Raw genomic sequence first — 18,554 nt, forward strand, 5'->3', positions numbered from 1 at the left:
CTCACACCTACATCCTCAAGAAAGTGGATTCTGCCAACAAGGAAAATGAGTGTGAAATCAGATTCTTCCCTGGAGCCTTCAGATAAGAGCCCAGCCCAGCTGACACATTATTTCAGTCTTTCCAGATTTAAAGCAGAGAACTCAGTTGAACACTCCTGGACTTCTGACCTAAAGAAATCATATGATTATTTGTTACATATTAATAGAAAAGTAATAGAAGTTACCAAATAGCTCCATTATGGATTATATTGTTACATGTAACATAAATGTTCCACAGGTATTTTTTGAGAAAGTACCCTTCCACCAGAACTGTGATATGTGATAATAAGACATCACTTTCTATTTCCCTGACCAGACACATATTGAATTTATCTGATTATTAGTATATTCTTTAAAATTGTGAAAATAATCTTATGTCTCAGAATGAATTTTTAAAATAATAGAATAAACCTCAATCAGTTAAAATACCTGACCAGTACTTGGGTTCAATGGACAACAGCTGCCACAGAGGGTCATATTAGAATAAGCACAGATCTAGGAACCAAAATATTTAGATTCATATTTTGTGTGAGTCTCACTTTCCTTTCTCTTACAAAATAAGAAAATATGTGTCTTCTCTATTTCACAAAAAACTTTGTTAGGATGACATGGCTGTAAAACACACCATACAAGTGCAAATAGCTGCTAGTTATGTTTAGCTGCAGTAGTAAAAGATATCACAGACCAGACCCAAGTTTCCTGTCTTTCCTGCATGACTGGGCAGCTGAATAATCACTTTGACCTAGAACCACAGGATGAAAAAAGGCAGAGCCAAACATCATGTAATTAACAGCTGCATTGCATCTGAGCCCCACCTGAATGCTCAAAGGATGCCCACTTCAGCTGTGACACCCTCAGCTTTTACACTGGTCCTCTAGCAGGAGGCCTGTCCACCTGAAGGAAAGACCAATATTTTGTTTTTGTTTTCTTTTGCACAGAGGTGCTTTGCTCTTATTTTCTCTTAAATCCTGGTGCATTGCTTCATCTGCCCAGAGAAGGAACATTTCTCTTCTCTTAACCCCTAGGTAGGCTAAACAATTATTTTAAAACCTTAACTTCTAATTTTAATTCCGTAGAACAACAGTCTCCTCAAAACTGTTACATTAAGGTTTTAGAAAATCCCATTTCTGCTCTTGAAAGACAATGTCAATAGAATGAGAAGATAAGACACATACTGGGAGAAAATATTTGCAAAAGACACATCTAATAAATTAGTTACACAAAACATGCAAAGGAGTCAAAATTAAACATTAAGAAAACAAATAACCTGATTAAAAAATGGGCCAAAGACCTTAATAGATACTTCACCAAAGAAAACATACACATGGCAAATAAGTATATGAAAACACGTTTCACATATACGTCATCAGGAAAGTGCAAATTAAAGCAAGATACTACTACATATCTATGAGTGGCCCAGATCCAGGGAAGACTGACAATACCAAATGCTGGTTAGGATGTGGAACAATGGGAACTCTTATTCATTCATATCTGGTGGCTATTCAAACTGGCACAGCTGTTTCAAAAGACGTTTTGTCAATTTCTTATAAAACTAAACATACTTTTACCATATGATCCAAGGAGTGCACATTTTGTATTTAGCAAAGGAGCTGAAAATTTCTGGCCATAGAAAAAACCTACACATGGATGCTTATAGCAGCTTTATTTCATCATTGCCAAAACTTGGAAACAACCAAGATGAATTCATCTTCAGACAATGAATGGATAAACTCTGGTACATCCTGACAATGGAATATTATTGAGTACAAAAAAAGTGAGCTATCAAGACATAAAAAGACATGGAGGAAACTTCAATCCATATTACTAAGTGAAAGAAGCCAACCTGAAAGGCTACATACTGTATGATTTCAACTACATGACATTCTGGAAAAGGTAAAACTATGGAGTCAATAAAAAGATCAGTGGTTGCCAGGGGTAAGGATGGGGAGATATGAACAGGTACAGCACAGAAGATTTTTAATGCATTCAAATTACTCTGTATGATATTATATTGATGGGTTTATGCCGTTATACATTTATCCAAAGCCATAGAATAAGGAGTTAACCCTAAATTAAACTATAAACATTGGTTGGTTATGATGTGTCAATGTAGGTTCATCAATTGTAACAAATGTATCACTCTGGTGGGGGAATGTTGATAGCAGAGAAAGCTAAGCATGTGCAGGTGCAGAGAATATATGGGAAGTCTCTGTCCATTCCTCTCAAGTTTGCTATGAGCCTAAAACTGCACTAAACAAAATAAAGCCTTTAAAAAGATCCTGTAGAAAAAGTATCCAAAATAGAAAATACTTTGATGACATGGCTCATGTTAAAGTAAATGCTTACATTGGGTTGGGTACGCAGAAGGGCACCCAACTCTATTTAATAGGCACTTAGGCTAAGCAATCAGTAAGTGAATGTGAGCTTTTCCAGACACAGTCTCCCAATATGGCTATAAAATCTTAACTAGTGCTCGTTCTTTCTACATACCTGTTTATGATTAGGATTAAATTATATTTTAGTAGTGCTCATTGAGGAGTCTCTAAGGCTTCTTTATTACCATCTATAAAATTCAGGATGTTACTCTTTACTGTACTGTTTTACTTAGTAGATGTGTATTAACTCATTTCCCATATGAAATACTAGCAGATAGTAAAAAAAAAAAAAAAAAAAAAGGAAAGAAAAGAAAAAGAACGTAGTAAGTACATATTTAAGATGTTACTTTAGTAAAAATGAACATTTCCTTTAGTAATGATTGCAAATAATATCATTTTCATGATATACTTGAACTCATGTATATTTATAAATTAGCTTCTACTTGATACAAATATTATTTGGGCTGAGGTGAGATTTAGAAGTGATCTAAAGTATGGCTTCTGATCAAAATACCTCTGGAGTTGAACTTGATGTTATTTTAAAATAAGCCCCTATTCTTTCTGACAAGCAAATATCATTCTCTCCAGGGATTCTTCCCTTCCTTCTTCTGTACATGGAACCTGTTCTCAAGAAAAGCTACACAATATTTTTGGAAACTTTTCAATGTCTCCATCACATCTACTTCAGTATATCTATCCATTTATTCTTTTATTTTAAAACTAATTTTAAACGAGCCTTTATCATTTAACAGCTATTTTATTGTACTTGGGTGACTAAGAACATGCAAATCTAGACCTAGTCTGATTATTTTGAAAATGAAAATTAACCAGAATTATAATAAATGAACCCACTCATGTATTCTTTATAACACTCATTTAAAAGTAATTTTTCAGCACAGTATTTCCCTTTGAAAATGCTTATTTTCAAAGGGAAATACTGTGCTGAAAAAATATCTAAATGGAAACCACTTGAGTTGATTTTTCAGATGAGAAACATGAAAAATTCAGGTGGAATAAAAAAGGCTGGAGTAGGGCTTCCCTGGTGGCACAGTGGTTGAGAATCTGCCTGCCAATGCAGGGGATGCGGGTTCGAGCCCTGGTCTGGGAAGACCCCACATGCTGTGGAGCAACTGGGCCCATGAGCCACAGCTACTGAGCCTGCGTATCTGGAGCCTGTGCTCTGCAACAAGAGAGGCCGCGATAGTGAGAGGCCCGCACACCGCGATGAAGAGTGGCCCCCGCTTGTCACAACTAGAGAAAGCCCTCGCACAGAAACGAAGACCCAACACAGCCATAAATTAATTAATTAATTAATTTAAAAAAATAGCAGATACCAAGAAATGGGATGAGGGAGATTAAAAAAAAAAAAAAAAGACTGGAGTAGTTTAATTACTGATTTGTGATAAAGGACATTATAAAAGAGCATAAACCACAATGAGCTATCAGCCCACACCCACTAGAATGGTTATGGTCAGTATGTAATAATAAAAACTGGTAATAATACAGAGTAATAGGAACCCCCATATTGTGTTGTTGTGAATGTAAAATTTAGCCACTTTGGAAAACAGTCTGGCCGTCCATCAAAATTTTAAACATAGTTTCTTTATGACCCCGCAATCCCACTCCTAGGTATATATCCCAAAGAAATGAAAACTCATCCACACGGAAACATTCATATTAATGCTCTTAAGAGAATTCTTCAAATTAGGCAAAAAGTGGAAGCAACCCAAACATCTATCAAGTGATGAATTGATAAATAAAATGTGGTGTAACCATATAATGGAATATTTTTTAGCAATAAGAAAGAAGGAAATACTGATACATGCTACAATGTAAATGAACTTTGAAAATATCATGCTAAGTGAAATAAGCCAGTCACAAAGGGCCATGTGTTATTGATTATATGAAATACCAATACAAGGCAAATCTATCACTATAGACTGAATGTTTATGTCTCCCCAAAATTCAGAGTGGACCACTCATGAGTGAGATTAGTACCCTTATAAAAGAGACTCCAGAGAGATTCCTTGCCCTTGCTACCATGTGAGTACACCACTAGGAGACAGCCATCTATGAACCAGGAAGTGGGTTCTCACCAGACCCCAAATCTGTTGGCCTCTAATCTCAGATTTCCAGACTCCAGAACTGTGAGAAAAAAATGTTTGCTGTTTAAAGCACTCAGTTTATGATATTTCGTTATATCAGCCTAAACAGACTAAGACATCTATAGAAACAAAAACTAGATTAGTCGCTTCTTGGGTTGAGGCATGGGGAAGGGGGAGTAGAGAGTGATGACTAAGGGGGACAGGATTTCTTTTTTTTTTTTTTGCGGTACGCGGACCTTTCACTGTTGTGGCCTCTCGCGTTGTGGAGCACAGGCTCCGGACACGCAGGCCCAGCGGCCATGGCTCACGGGCTTAGCCACTCCACGGCATGTGGGATCTTCCCGGACTGGGGCACGAACCTGCGGCCCCTGCATCGGCAGGCAGACTCTCAACCACTGCACCACCAGGGAAGCCCAGGGATTTCCTTTTGAACTAATGAACATATTCTAAAATCAATTGTGGTGATTGATGCACAGCTCTGAATTTACTAAAACTTATTAAACTATACACCTTAAAAAGGTGAATGGTATGGTATGTAAACTATTTCTAAATGAAGTTTTAATATTTTAAAAATGTCTTATACCTTCTGAGGGCAAAAGAAAGAGAGAGCATAATTTTATTTTACATACCTTTATTTTCTAACATGAAGTTTTCCTAAATTTTAACATTTATAGTTCACTCATGAGTATGCTGGAATCTTTTAAAATGTATATGTAAGCTGGGTATACTATACTAAATTTTATTATAGTATATATAATACTAAACTTGGGGCAATTTGTACCTTTCACTTATTTCTCAACATTTAAAGAAAGGCTTCATTTTCTTGACAGTAGTCCATTTTCCTAAAGCTTTATTCTAATTTCATTTGAAGACAGTTATGTACATCTTTCTGAACTCAGAGATAATTGTTGACATTTATGCTTTTTTAAAAAAACTTAGGTGTTTAGCACAATGCAATGCTCTGGATGAGGATGGAACAATGGCCTTCCTCAGTTGTATACCATGTGCGTCTCTTGAAAAGAACTTAGACCTGCCTGTTGAAATGCCAAGAGCTATTCTTTTGCTATAAAATTTCTAAGTGTTAATTGAAGCTTGAGGAGGGGTGTTATATTGATAAAATTATTCAAGTAAAATGTTAGATTTTTGTTTCTTCTCTTTATATTCCTAAACTGCTCCACCGTATATGAAGTATTCTTCTTCTACTTAAGTAAGACATAAGCACATGACAAAGCAAGTCTCATAATTAAGAAGAGAATGAAATATTTTGACTCAGTGATGCAGACTAAGTGTTCTGTGATGCCAATTTTCCACCACTATGTGGGGATTAAAGTAAAGAAAAAGGTATGCGCTTTATTCACTGCATCTGACAATGAGTAACTGTATCTACTATATTCTGTGCACTCTGCTAGATCATGGCATAAAAAATAGAAATCATGATAGCCCTGCTCCAGAGAAAGTCTCAGCATAAATCTTCATGTATAAGTGACATCTTTCCTATGGTACATAATGTAAAGAAATTTACCATTTTCTGAAGCAGCAACTGTGATGTTGTACCATGGAGTTTCTTCTCTATCAAGAACCTTGGTAGTCTTAATGGTCCCAGTGTTGGCATCAATGTTGAAAAACCTGTCATCTTCAGCATTGTAGTCGATGAAGTATCTAGAGAAAAAAAAAATTGGATACTCTTTTACTTGATGTTATAATGAAGAAAAGAAAACTGAACCAAGGGAGGTATTAAATCTACTATACTCAAATATTGAAATATGTATTTTTACTTCCCATATTTGGCCCTTAAGATATGTCCACCTGTTTTATATTTGCATAGAAATGATATCAATTATTTTTCTGTCAGTCCTTAATTAAGGTTTAATTCAATTACTCATTCAAAAAGGTAAAAATCAAAACACTAAACTCCATGAATAGAATAGTAGATAGTAGATAGCAAAACCACAGTAATTAATAAGGGAAAGATTAAAAAAACTGCCTCTGTGAAGACCATAGTACATTAAGAAAAAAATAAACCTTTAATGAAACTTCTCATTGCTATATGTACAATGTTTTTAGGATAACAGATGTCAAAGATTAATTTATCTTGAATTTCATCATAGCTGAGGTTTGAAGATAAATACAAAATGAAAAACAAAACATTTTAATTAATGACCATTGTGTCTCCATCACCTAGAAACTTGTTTGGTCAAAGAATGAGAAAATAAACAGGAAGTAGTTTGCATCCTCAGCCACAAATCTTCTTCCCTCACTAGTTCATGTAATTTTGTAGGGCTCTCTTCTATTAGGTTTGGCCTCCAGCTTACTTTGGCAATAGAATGAGTTGAAAGTGATGGTGTTCTGTTCCACATTTGGGTCTAGATTTCATGAGACTTTAAATGTTTCCTCTTATGCTCTGCCACTACCATAAGAAGCGCATTCCAGGGCTAGACCACTGGTTCCCAGAAGAAAGATGAGCCCTCAAGGCAGAGTTGTCAGCTTCCCATCCTAGAGTAGAGCTACCTAGTAAATGAGCAAATGTAGGAATGAATGTCCTGGAGATTAGCAGACTTGGCAAAGAGAGGCCAGCCTAGTTCAGCTGTTCCTCAGCTAACTCACAGACACATACACCATGGTTATACATGCCTTTTTCCTATACCCTGAGTTTTGGGGTTTTACATTATTCAGCAGTAGTTAATTAACATAAATGTGAATAAATAATATAGTCAACAATCATCATATGTTCTAGAAATGTTCCAAACTATTCCTAAAACAATTTAATGAGTTTTTTTCTCCTCAAACTTCTAATACTTCTTCCCTCATCATTAATCTTAGCTTAAGTGACATTTCATCTACACCTGAAGAAAAAAAGATGAACTATTATGTGAAAAGTGCAAGGGGCAGAATATTTGAATAGAGGGAACTAAAGTGTAAAGATCCAAATTAAAGAAAAAGCTTGACTTGGTTTAAAAACAGATAGGTGTTTCAGTGTAGCTGGCAGAATGAATGAAGTGGATGGCTAGGGCATAGGACAAGCAAGTCCTATAGCACATGGTAAAGAGTTTTAATTTTTTTTATAAAATCGATGGGAAAACATTTTTAACAAAGGAAATAACGGATCTATTTACATTCTGGAAAAATGACAGTGGCTGCTTTGAATCTTGGATTATAGAATGTTAAAAACAATTCAGAAAAGAAATGATGTCATCATGGACAAAAGTGGAAAAATTAGAAGAAAATGAAGTGTATGAAATAGTGCTATATATTGACTACAACCTATAAAGCTTTTTGTTGTGGCATTGGTAAAAAGAAGAAATTACAAATGACTCAATTTTTGTGTTGTATCTGTATATTTGATCTAGCATATAATTAATAAGCCCATTCATAGAGCTGGATAAAAAGTTAGGGGAAAGATTCCCTTTGGGAGAAAAAGAGTTTGGGAGAAATCAATGATTTTGACATGTTATATCTTAGATGTCAATTAAATAAACATATGGAATAAAAAGAAGAAAATTAGAAATGGGTGTGGAGTTCAAGTGTACTTTCTGAACAGGAAATATAAATTTGAGATAGATCAGCCTAAATGTAAAATAATGGGAGCAATCTCATCTGGGAGAGAATTGTAAGAGAAAAGGAAGGGAAAGATTGAGCAGTACAGCATCCAGTCTTTTAAGTCTAAAGCAGTCCAGCATCTGAATAGGAGAAGGTACCAGCAAAAGGAGAGGAACAGCCCAGGGGAGAAGGAAAACTGGGAGGGAGAGGAGGCATAGAAGTCAAGAAAGGAGTGTTCTAAGTGGACAGCTGGGGTAAAATTTATTAAGTTTAGTGGGGTTAGTAAAGGCTGAATTGGATTTTACAGGATGGACATCATTGGTTAATTTGAAAAGAGTAGTTTCAATAAAATATGAAAGTATGGAAGTTTTACCGTAGTGGATTCTAAAGTATATTGAATGTGAATATAGGAAACCCATGAGTCCTGAGACTTTATCGGATAATAGTACCTGAAGTAAAGGTGAGAAAAATGGTGCCTTATGTCATCAGAAAAGTGGGTTCAACAAATTAATTTTTTTCTGATATGGGAAATATTAGTCACTGTCTTTGTTGAAGAATATAATAATTTTGAAAGAGGGAGGAAAAAAAGGGGACTCCCTGGCAATCCAGTGGTTAAGATTCCACACTTCCAATGCGGGGGTGGGGGTTCGATCCCTGGTCAGGGAACTGAGATCCCACATGCCATGTGGTGCAGCCAAAAAAAAAAAGGGGGGGGGGATATCTATAAAGAGAAAATTCATGAGAAGGTGAACAGACTGTGTTCCAGAGCACAAATATAAGGATTTCCACTAAAAGTAACAGAGACACTTCTTCCATTTCAACATGAGGAAAATCTCAGAAGACAGGTGATTGTGGTGATGAAAATATTACAAACTTCATCATACTTTCTAGAAGAGAGTATAAGCATAACTGAAATACAACCTGTGTCTTGCATAGGCATAAGGTGTTAACAGGGTACCTAGAACATATCACTCAGGTATAAACCTCATAACAACCTGTGGACACACATGCTCAAACATAGCAGAAGATATTAATAGCACCACAGAGATCCAAGTTATAGAGCATCCCAAGAAATCTAGGAGCTCATTTAGTGAAAATAACACCTGACAAAAACAGAAGACATCACTTAAAATTGTGTGACCAAAACAAGGAATTGGCTATTTTGTGTACCAGTTGTTCTAATAATAATTATATGTTAATTAAAGAAAATTCAACATGCAAAATCAATTTAAATGAGAAAAGATAGGGGTACAAAGCAAATCTGATTCAGAGACACGTGATCCAGACACTACAGAATAGTGGTAAAGAGGTATGCCATTGGGCTTTCCCAAAGCATTAGGCCATGGTGCACTGACACTGGTTGACTTTCTTTTTTTCCTTTTTAACATCTTTATTGGAATATAATTGCTTTACAATGGTGTGTTAGTTTCTGTTTTATAACAAAGTGAATCAGTTATACATATACATATGTTCTCATATCTCTTCCCTCTTGCATCTCCCTCCCTCCCACACTCCCTATCCCACCCCCTAGGTGGTCACAAAGCACCGAGCTGATCTCCCTGTGCTATTCGGCTGCTTCCCACTAGCTATCTATTTTAAGTTTGGTAGTGTATATATGTCCATGCCACTCTCTCACTTTGTCACAGCTTACCCTTCCCCCTCCCCATATCCTCAAGTCCATTCTCTAGTAGGTCTGTGTCTTTATTCCCGTCTTTCCCCTATGTTCTTCATGACCCTTTTTTGTTTTTTTTCTTAAATTCCATATATATGTGTTAGCATACGGTATTTGTTTTTCTCGTTCTGACTTACTTCACTCTGTATGACAGACTCTAGGTCCATCCACCTCACTACAAATAGCTCAGTTTCATTTCTTTTTATGGCTGAGTAATATTCCATTGTATATATGTGCCACATCTTCTTTATCCATTCATCTGATGATGGACACTTAGGTTGCTTCCATCTCCTGGCTATTGTAAATAGAGCTGCAATGAACATTTTGGTACATGACTCTTTTTGAATTATGGTTTTCTTAGGGTATATGCTCAGTAGTGGGATTGGTGGGTCATATGGTAGTTCTATTTGTAGTTTTTTAAGGAACTTCCATACTGTTCTCCATAGTGGCTGTACCAATTCACATTCCCATGAGCAGTGCAAGAGTGTCCCCTTTTCTCCACACCCTCTCCAGCATTTATTGTTTCTAGATTTTTTGATCATGGCGATTCTGACTGTTGTGAGATGATATCTCATTGTAGTTTTGATTTACATTACTATAATGATTAATGATGTTGAGCATTCTTATTGTTATAAGTATTGTTATAAGAATTGTTATTGTCTTATTGAGAATAACAATGTCAAAACATTGTTATTGAGCTGCATGAGCTGCTTGTAAATTTTGGAGATTAACCCTTTGACAGTTGCTTCATTTGCAAATATTTTCTCCCATTCTGAGGGTTGTCTTTTGGTCTTGATTATGGTTCCCTTTGCTGTGCAAAAGCTTTTAAGCTTCATTAGGTCCCATTTGTTTATTTTTGTTTTTATTTCCATTTCTCTAGGAGGTGGGTCAAAAAAGATCTTGCTGTGATTTATGTCATAGAGTGTTCTGCTTATGTTTTCCTCCAAGAGTTTGATAGTTTCTGGCCTTATATTTAGGTCTTTAATCCATTTTGAGCTTATATTTGTGTATGGTGTTAGGGAGGATTCTAATCTCATACTTTAACATGTACCTGTCCAGTTTTCCCAGCACCACTTACTGAAGAGACTGTCTTTTCTCCACTGTATATTCTTGTCTCCTTTATCATCAAAGATAAGGTGACCATATGTGCGTGGGTTTATCTCTGGGCTTTCTATCCTGTTCCATTGATCTATATTTCTGTTTTTGTGCCAGTACCATACTGTCTTGATTACTGTAGCTTTGTAGTATAGTCTGAAGTCAGGGCACCTGCTTCCTCCAGCTCTGTTTTTCGTTCTCAAGATCGCTTTGGCTACTCGGGGTCTTTTATTCTTCCATACAAATTGTGAAATTTTTGGTTCTAGTTCTGTGAAAAATGCCAGTGGTAGTTTGATAGGGATTGCATTGAATCTGTAGATTGCTTTGGGTAGTAGAGTCCTTTTCACAATGTTGATTCTTCCAATCCAATAACATGGTATATCTCTCCATCTATTTGTATCATCTTTCATTTCTTTCATCAGTGTCTTATAATTTTCTGCATACAGGTCTTTTGTCTCCTTAGGTAGGTTTATTCCTAGGTATTTTATTCTTTACATTGCAGTGGTAAATGGGAGTGTTTTCTATTTTTTTTGCAGTACACGGGCCTATCACTCTTGTGGCATCTCCCGTTGCGGAGCACAGCCTCCAGACGTGCAGGCTCAGTGGCCATGGCTCACGGGCCCAGCCACTACACGGTATGTGGAATCTTCCTGGACCGGGCTATGAACCTGTGTCCCCTGCATCGGCAGGCAGACTCTCAACCACTGTGCCACCAGGGAAGCCCAATGCGAGTGTATTCTTAATTTCACTTTCAGATTTTTCATCATTAGTGTATAGGTATGCCAGATATTTCTGTGCATTAATTTTGTATCCTGCTACTTTACCAAATTCATTGATTAGCTCTAGTAGTTTTCTGGTAGCATCTTTAGGATTCTCTGTGTATAGTATCATATCGAATTAGAAATAAAAAAGAAGTAACAACTGACACTGCAGAAATACAAAAGATCATGAGAGATTACTACAAGCAACTCTATGCCAATAAAATGGACAACCTGGAAGAAATAGACAAATTCTTAGAAATGCACAACCTGCTGAGACTGAACCAGGAAGAAATAGAAAATATGAACAGACCAATCACAAGAACTGAAATTGAAACAATTATTAAAAAATCTTCCGAGAAACAAAAGCCCAGGACCAGATGGTTTCACAGGCGAATTCTATCAAACATTTAGAGAAGAGCTAACACCTATCCTTCTCAAACTCTTCCAAAATATAGCAGAGAGAGGAACACTCCCAAACTCATTCTACGAGGCCAACATCACCCTGATACCAAAACCAGACAAAGATGTCACAAAGAAAGAAAACTACAGGCCAATATCACTGATGAACATAGATGCAAAAATCCTCAACAAAATACTAGCAAACAGAATCCAACAGCACATTAAATGGATCATACACCATGATCAAGTGGGGTTTATTCCAGGAATGCAAGGATTCTTCAATATATGCAAATCAATCAACGTGATACACCATATTAACAAATTGAAGGAGAAAAAACATATGATCATCTCAGTAGATGCAGAGAAAGCTTCCGACAAAATTCAACACCATTTATGATAAAAACCCTGCAGAAAGTAGGCATAGAGGGAACTTTCCTCAACATAATAAAGGCCATATATGACAAACCCGTAGCCAACATCGTCCTCAATGATGAAAAACTGAAAGAATTTCCACTAAGATCAGGAACAAGACAAGGTCGCCCACTTTCACCACTCTTATTCAACATAGTTTTGGAAGTTTTAGCCACAACAATCAGAGAAGAAAAAGAAATAAAAGGAATCCAAATCGGAAAAGAAGTAAAGCTGTCACTGTTTGCAGATGACATGATACTATACATAGAGAGTCCTAAAGGTGATCTACTTTCTTTGACTTGAGTTTATATCACAAAAAACCCCTCTCATAATATCCTTCCCCTGGGACCTGACGCCGCTGAAGTCTGAATTGCTAAGGAGATGTGAGAAATCTTTTCACACGCAAGGAATAACATCCTTTAAAATGTAATCAGTTGGCAGTCTGGTTATTATATCATCTAAAGTAACCTGTCTTCGAGACACTTTCCATTTTTGGGTAGTTTAAGAATAATGGTTCTTGTTTTCTAAAGTTGGACCTAAAATTTAAAAAATATTATTCAACTTCAATGTTTCCTGCAGCAACTATCAGCAAAACTCAGATTACATTGTTATCAATGCAACCCTGTGTAATATAGAAGAACATGCCGCATTTTAGAAATCTGATCACTTCACAGCTGTCAGTCTGGAAGAAACTGGGTTTTCTTCTGTTTATAAGCTAAATTAAGAATTCGAAAATGTACAGCCTCTTTATCAGAACATTCCCCTCTCAGGCACTTCACACAGAGATTTCTAACATTAAGTGCTAGTACTTGTGGTTAAATACTTTTAGAATACATATATTTTTTATTTGAATTTGAAAAATATATAACCTATGTTTAAATGGTAGGTATAATGTAAGGCATGTGTCCTCAGACTCAAGTTATTTACTTCTTAGTTTTCTATGTGACCTAACTCTCTTGGGAAATCTGCAACGTAAGTGCTAGATATTAGGGCAATGCTTTGAGCCAAAAAGTCTTATTCATGGAATTGCAATTGAATTTCGACTCAAGTAGAACTAAATAGTTCTGCTTAAGTACCCTTGGATTTCTGCCTAGCCATAGTAATAATAACACAGAAAAAGGGAAAACAGAAATGTGAAAGAAACTATTCAAAACTATTTGGGGCGGGGGGGGCGGGTGTTATATGTACAATGATTCAATGCAAATTATTTAAGAAGTTACATGGGTCCATAAAACTGTTTATCAAAACAAATAGATAAAATATTCTCAGTAGGTAACTTTTCAAAATATTTTTGTAATAAAATGCATTTATTTCCTTCACTAACCTTCAAAAAGTAAACACAACATCTTAATACTTCATGAACTTATATATATATATGTATATATATATATATATATATTAAGGTTTTTTGCTAATGTTAATTTGACATTTTTAGATATATCCAGCAAGTATAAAATAAAGTAACCATTTACCTAGGTGATATATGTTCTAAATCGGGATTGATTATGAAGCCTAAAGAATTAGAGTTTTGAGATTTTATTTTTAATATCTTAGATCATAGCTGTCAAAAATGAACCAGTGTAAATTGAGGCTATAGTGTATATAACTGGATAAGATGTTTAAAGATATTCTTCAAGTTCTACTTTCCCCCTTAACATAAGACTATATAGAGATGATATTTGAGAATGGGAGGAAACACTTATACACATTTATAAGCTATTTAAAAAAGCAAACTGATATGAGATAATAAAGGCTAACATTTATGGATCCCTTACAATATACTATATTGTGCTTTAAATGTGTTCTAAACATTAGTTTACTACATACCCAGAACAACTGGATGAGATAGGTACTATTAATAGACACATTTTTTATAGAGGAGAAAACCAATACACAGGGTGATGGAGAATTTTATTCAACATCAAAGAGCTAGTTAGTGCAAGAGATTAAAAATTAATACAGTCTACTAAGAAATACTGGGAATTCCCTGGTGGTCCAGTGGTTAGGATACCACGCTTCCACTGCAGGGGGTACAGGTTTGATCCCTGGTCAGGGAACTAAGATCCCACATGCTGCAGAGCATGGCCAAAAATAAATAAATAAATAAATAAATGCAAGCACATTAAAAAACAAAACAAAACAAACACTTGTCCCTAAAACAAGTTTAAAAAATTAAGAAATATTTATAAGATCTTTTTTAAAGTAGACAATATTTGAAGCTTTACCCATTAATTCAAAGGATATTCATTTGAAGGAGTACAAGTACAAGAAAGATATTCATTTGAAGGAGTACAATAAAAAGAAATATTTAAAAGAGAGGAAATAGAAAGACCTGAGAATTATTTAGACATGATTTACTTAAGGGAACAAGTAGGCAAAAAAGAAAAAGGAAGCGTTTGCAAGGTAATACTGATTGATGCTCAGAGAATTTAAAATCAGAGGTCAGAGTAAAACTCTAAGCAATTAAAGTGTTCAGGGAAAACATGAGTGTGATCAGTCTTGAAGTATAAGTAACAGGAGAGATATGTGTTAGAGATTATCTAGAAAGTATAAAATTTAGTAATTTCAGATGAGAGAGAGACAGATATCTTAGCTCTGGTTTGTGAAGTGTGGTGGTATTTTTCAGACCACTATTATTTTGATATTAGACTAGTAAGAGAGGAAGAAAGAGAGAGGTTTCATGTTGAGATTGTAGGTAGGATACAGACAGACGTTCCCTCCTTCACTCCCACATTAATGCCCCAGTCAACATTACTACCCCTACACAGTGTTACACTAGAGTAGAAGAACTTATTTTAAAATAAAATATTCTTTGATATGGAATGAATATTGATTCAATCATATCATCGACTAAACCAACGAGAGAATGCTTGAGAGAGAGATTAGAGGTGGTTGGTGGGGAAAAATTCAACCCACAGTGCACTTCTGTATAGGTTGTTTTTTGAAGATTAATAGACGAAAAGAATGCCAAGGAGGGTTTACCCAAAACAAATTTCCCAATTTTCAGATATCATAGATGTAATAACCTCTTCAGGCCACTGAAAAACATCTCCTACATTATTTTCCTCAGTGTATAATAAACTGTAGATCCTGGACTTGATTCATTCACTACGTAAAGATGAATTCTATGGAAATTTGTTTCTAAAATAGATCCACCATACTGTGAAAATGGCATGGATCAATAGTAAGAGAATAAACACAGTCTTGGAAACCAAGTAAACGTGATGTTCATCACAGATAAAACCACTTATTAGCCCTATGACCTCTCTGAGCTTTTTTGTTAGCATAATGGAGATACAACCTACATCATAATTTTATTTTGACAATAAAGTGAGGTAATATATGAAAGTATTTTATGCTTGAGTATCAAGTGATATGCTTCAGTAGATAAATGTTATTTGTCTTAATGTCTCTTAGGATGGTTTTCTCTTTTTTTCCTTTCTTGGAAAACTTGGGTCTGTTTTGTTGAGACACTTCAAAAATAGTGAATGCTTTTTTTTTTTTCATTTATTTGTTGGTTTGTCTTTTTCTTTCTGGCAAAGTATGTGAACACAGTGGGATCTGAATAAGGGTTACTACTGAATGAACAAGAGTCTCCATACAAATAGCATGAACTGCTGTCCATTTCTAAAAAAAAGAAATCTGTCAGAAAACTAAATTATTTTAAATTTCCTATTCCATGCACATGAGTCAACTTTCATTTGGAAAGTTTATGAAAATAAAGTTCTTTTTCTTCCACCTGAATAGCATAGGTGTATGACTTTGCCTCATAAGCAAATGAATAAACTAACCAGGCATTCAACAAATATAAAGAAGAACCTGTTAATACCTAATGTAAAACTAAGTAAGGCATTTCATTGTAGCCTTTACTTCTTTTGTAAATATTTTGGTGGAAATAATCAGGCCAATAAGTCATTATGCTTTACTTATCAAGAGCAGTATGTTTTCATATAGAGATTACGATTTTATAGATTCCTAACATTATCCTTTATACATATTTTTAATATTGTGTTTGAAATTTGTTACAATAACTCAGGAAATAAACTTTTTTTTTTTACAGTGTGTACTTAGTTCGTGTTTTCCTTTCATTGAGATATATCTAAACATTGCAAAAAGGACAAATAAATGTACACTTTTTGCAGTATTGCATTTAACTTATAGTTCTCAAACTAATTTTAAGTTGTAATACAATTATCATTTTTAATGCCCATTTCTTTAGACCTCATGTAGAATCTAAGAAAAAGAGCCACTCCATAGTACATCTAGCTGATGCTTTAGACGAATCTACAGCATATATGACCAAAAGGGTTAGTATGAGGGTGGAAATATCGAGGCAGATTCAAGGGCTACTCTAATACCATGATTACAGCACATTATAACACGACCACCACTATAATCTCACTGCATCCTCCATGAAGTAGGTGTCAAGATAATATCCATTGGGTCGGCCAAAAAGTTCGCTTGGGTTTTTCTGAAGGGATGCACCCGAACGAACTTTTTGGCCAAACCAATATACTAAATGCTACTTAAGAAATTGTATAATCAATGATCAGTAAGATGTTACCTATGGGGGATTGATAATCTCCTGGCTATAGACCAGAGGAAGTGCAATTAAGCTTGTGCCAGCTCAGATTTGTCCACTAGTCCTTTAGAGCCCTCTAATTTGACAATTCCATATTCAAACCCTGACTAATTTCATGCTGGCAGAGAAATGGGTCCTTTTAACACAGGAGATCTTGCAAAGTTGCCACTATAGTTTATAAACATGGGTTACAATTTTTATTCCTACAACTACTCTCTGTTCTGTCATTCAATATATGCACCATTTCATATTTCTAGTAAATATGTTTTAGTGCAATGGGCAAAGTGAAAAGAAAACGCATTACATTGAAATAAAATGATAATTTATTGTTAAAATTAGAATTTGTGGGCAAACAAATAGGCAGACAAGTTGTGATCACAAGAAGCAGTCAATCTCAGTAATGATTACCTCTATTCAAGTATTTTCTTCAACAGAAGCTACTTTAAACAAATTACCCAGTTCATCATTTGACACTCAATTTCCCTTTGATTATATAGGCATAGATTCAAGATAATTATTAGTCATGTTAAAGTACATTAGAAAAGTTATTTTTCACTTCGATAACAAAACTTCAGTCCTCAAAGGCACTTATTATTTTCATTATAGTCTGTCCATTTCACCATAAAAATTAATTTAAAACTTATGTAATGGAAATCTATTTTTGCAGTGATTTACTTTGAGAAACATCAGTTGGCTAAAAGTGTAGAAGATGTCTTTCAGTTGTCACACTTTTGATACTTGTACATACAGAATGTGAGTTGTTAAGCAAATATATTTGAGATTTTGCCTCCCAAACAGCTGTTTTTGTAAGTTTTACTGACTATGATCAATAGATGGGATAAAGTTTAATCAATATACACCCTTTGGGATATTACAGCAGTTTAGCCTCATCTTTAATTTAACAAAAAGTCACACATCTTCTGTATAGCTCAGACTCATTAAAAAATTTTAAGATTCCCTTAGCTCACTTTGGGGATGCAATTTATTCCACAAGTCATGCATCCAGAAAATAATCTTTCTAAAAAATTAGAACATAGGGATCATTTGTCACTTGATAGTGTATTGTACTTAATAAAATGGGCAGCACTCAGAGCACATAGATATTTTGGAAAGCTTTTTAACTTCCTGAACCAAAACCTTGATCCAAAGAAACAAAAGTACCTAAAGAAGTAAAATCTCTACACAAGAAAATATGTTTCTGTCTGTTATTTATGCCTCTAAGTACCTAAGATTTTAAAAATTCCAATAATATTGAGTTCTGGAAATGCTATTGAACCATTTTAAGCATTTTAAAAAATTTATTTGAAAAATTTACATGAAAGCTATTTGGATGTTTTAGTCTCCAGTCAGTAGACTAACAGACGTCACTAAGCCTGGATTTAGGCATTCATTCCAGGGCTAAATGAGTTACACATGCCCACCTGGAAAATAGGTTCTCCTTCTGGTGTCAGGACTCTGATTTGGGGTGGTTACCGTCACATACTAGGCTATTAGGTAAATTTGAGCCCCAAATGGAAAAATGTTCAGGGGTCTTCTGTATCTTTATTGAAGAATGGTAAAAGTGACCACATTCTATTC

General features: G+C 35.1%; 1 protein-coding gene across 2 annotated transcripts in view; it reads right to left on the bottom strand.

Annotated features, from left to right (window-relative positions):
• Positions 1 to 18,554, bottom strand: part of CDH18 (cadherin 18) — a 340,967-nt gene that overhangs the window by 72,064 nt on the left and 250,349 nt on the right. For both annotated transcript variants that reach the window (XM_029217299.1, XM_029217297.1), the window contains exon 7: positions 6,042 to 6,178. In XM_029217299.1, coding sequence (XP_029073132.1) covers positions 6,042 to 6,178 — 137 coding nt within the window. The remainder of the gene's footprint in view (positions 1 to 6,041; positions 6,179 to 18,554) is intronic.

The sequence above is a fragment of the Monodon monoceros genome, unplaced genomic scaffold (genome assembly GCF_005190385.1).
Source record: "Monodon monoceros isolate NGI ecotype Baffin Bay Population unplaced genomic scaffold, NGI_Narwhal_1 Super_Scaffold_12, whole genome shotgun sequence".
NCBI lineage: Eukaryota > Metazoa > Chordata > Mammalia > Artiodactyla > Monodontidae > Monodon > Monodon monoceros.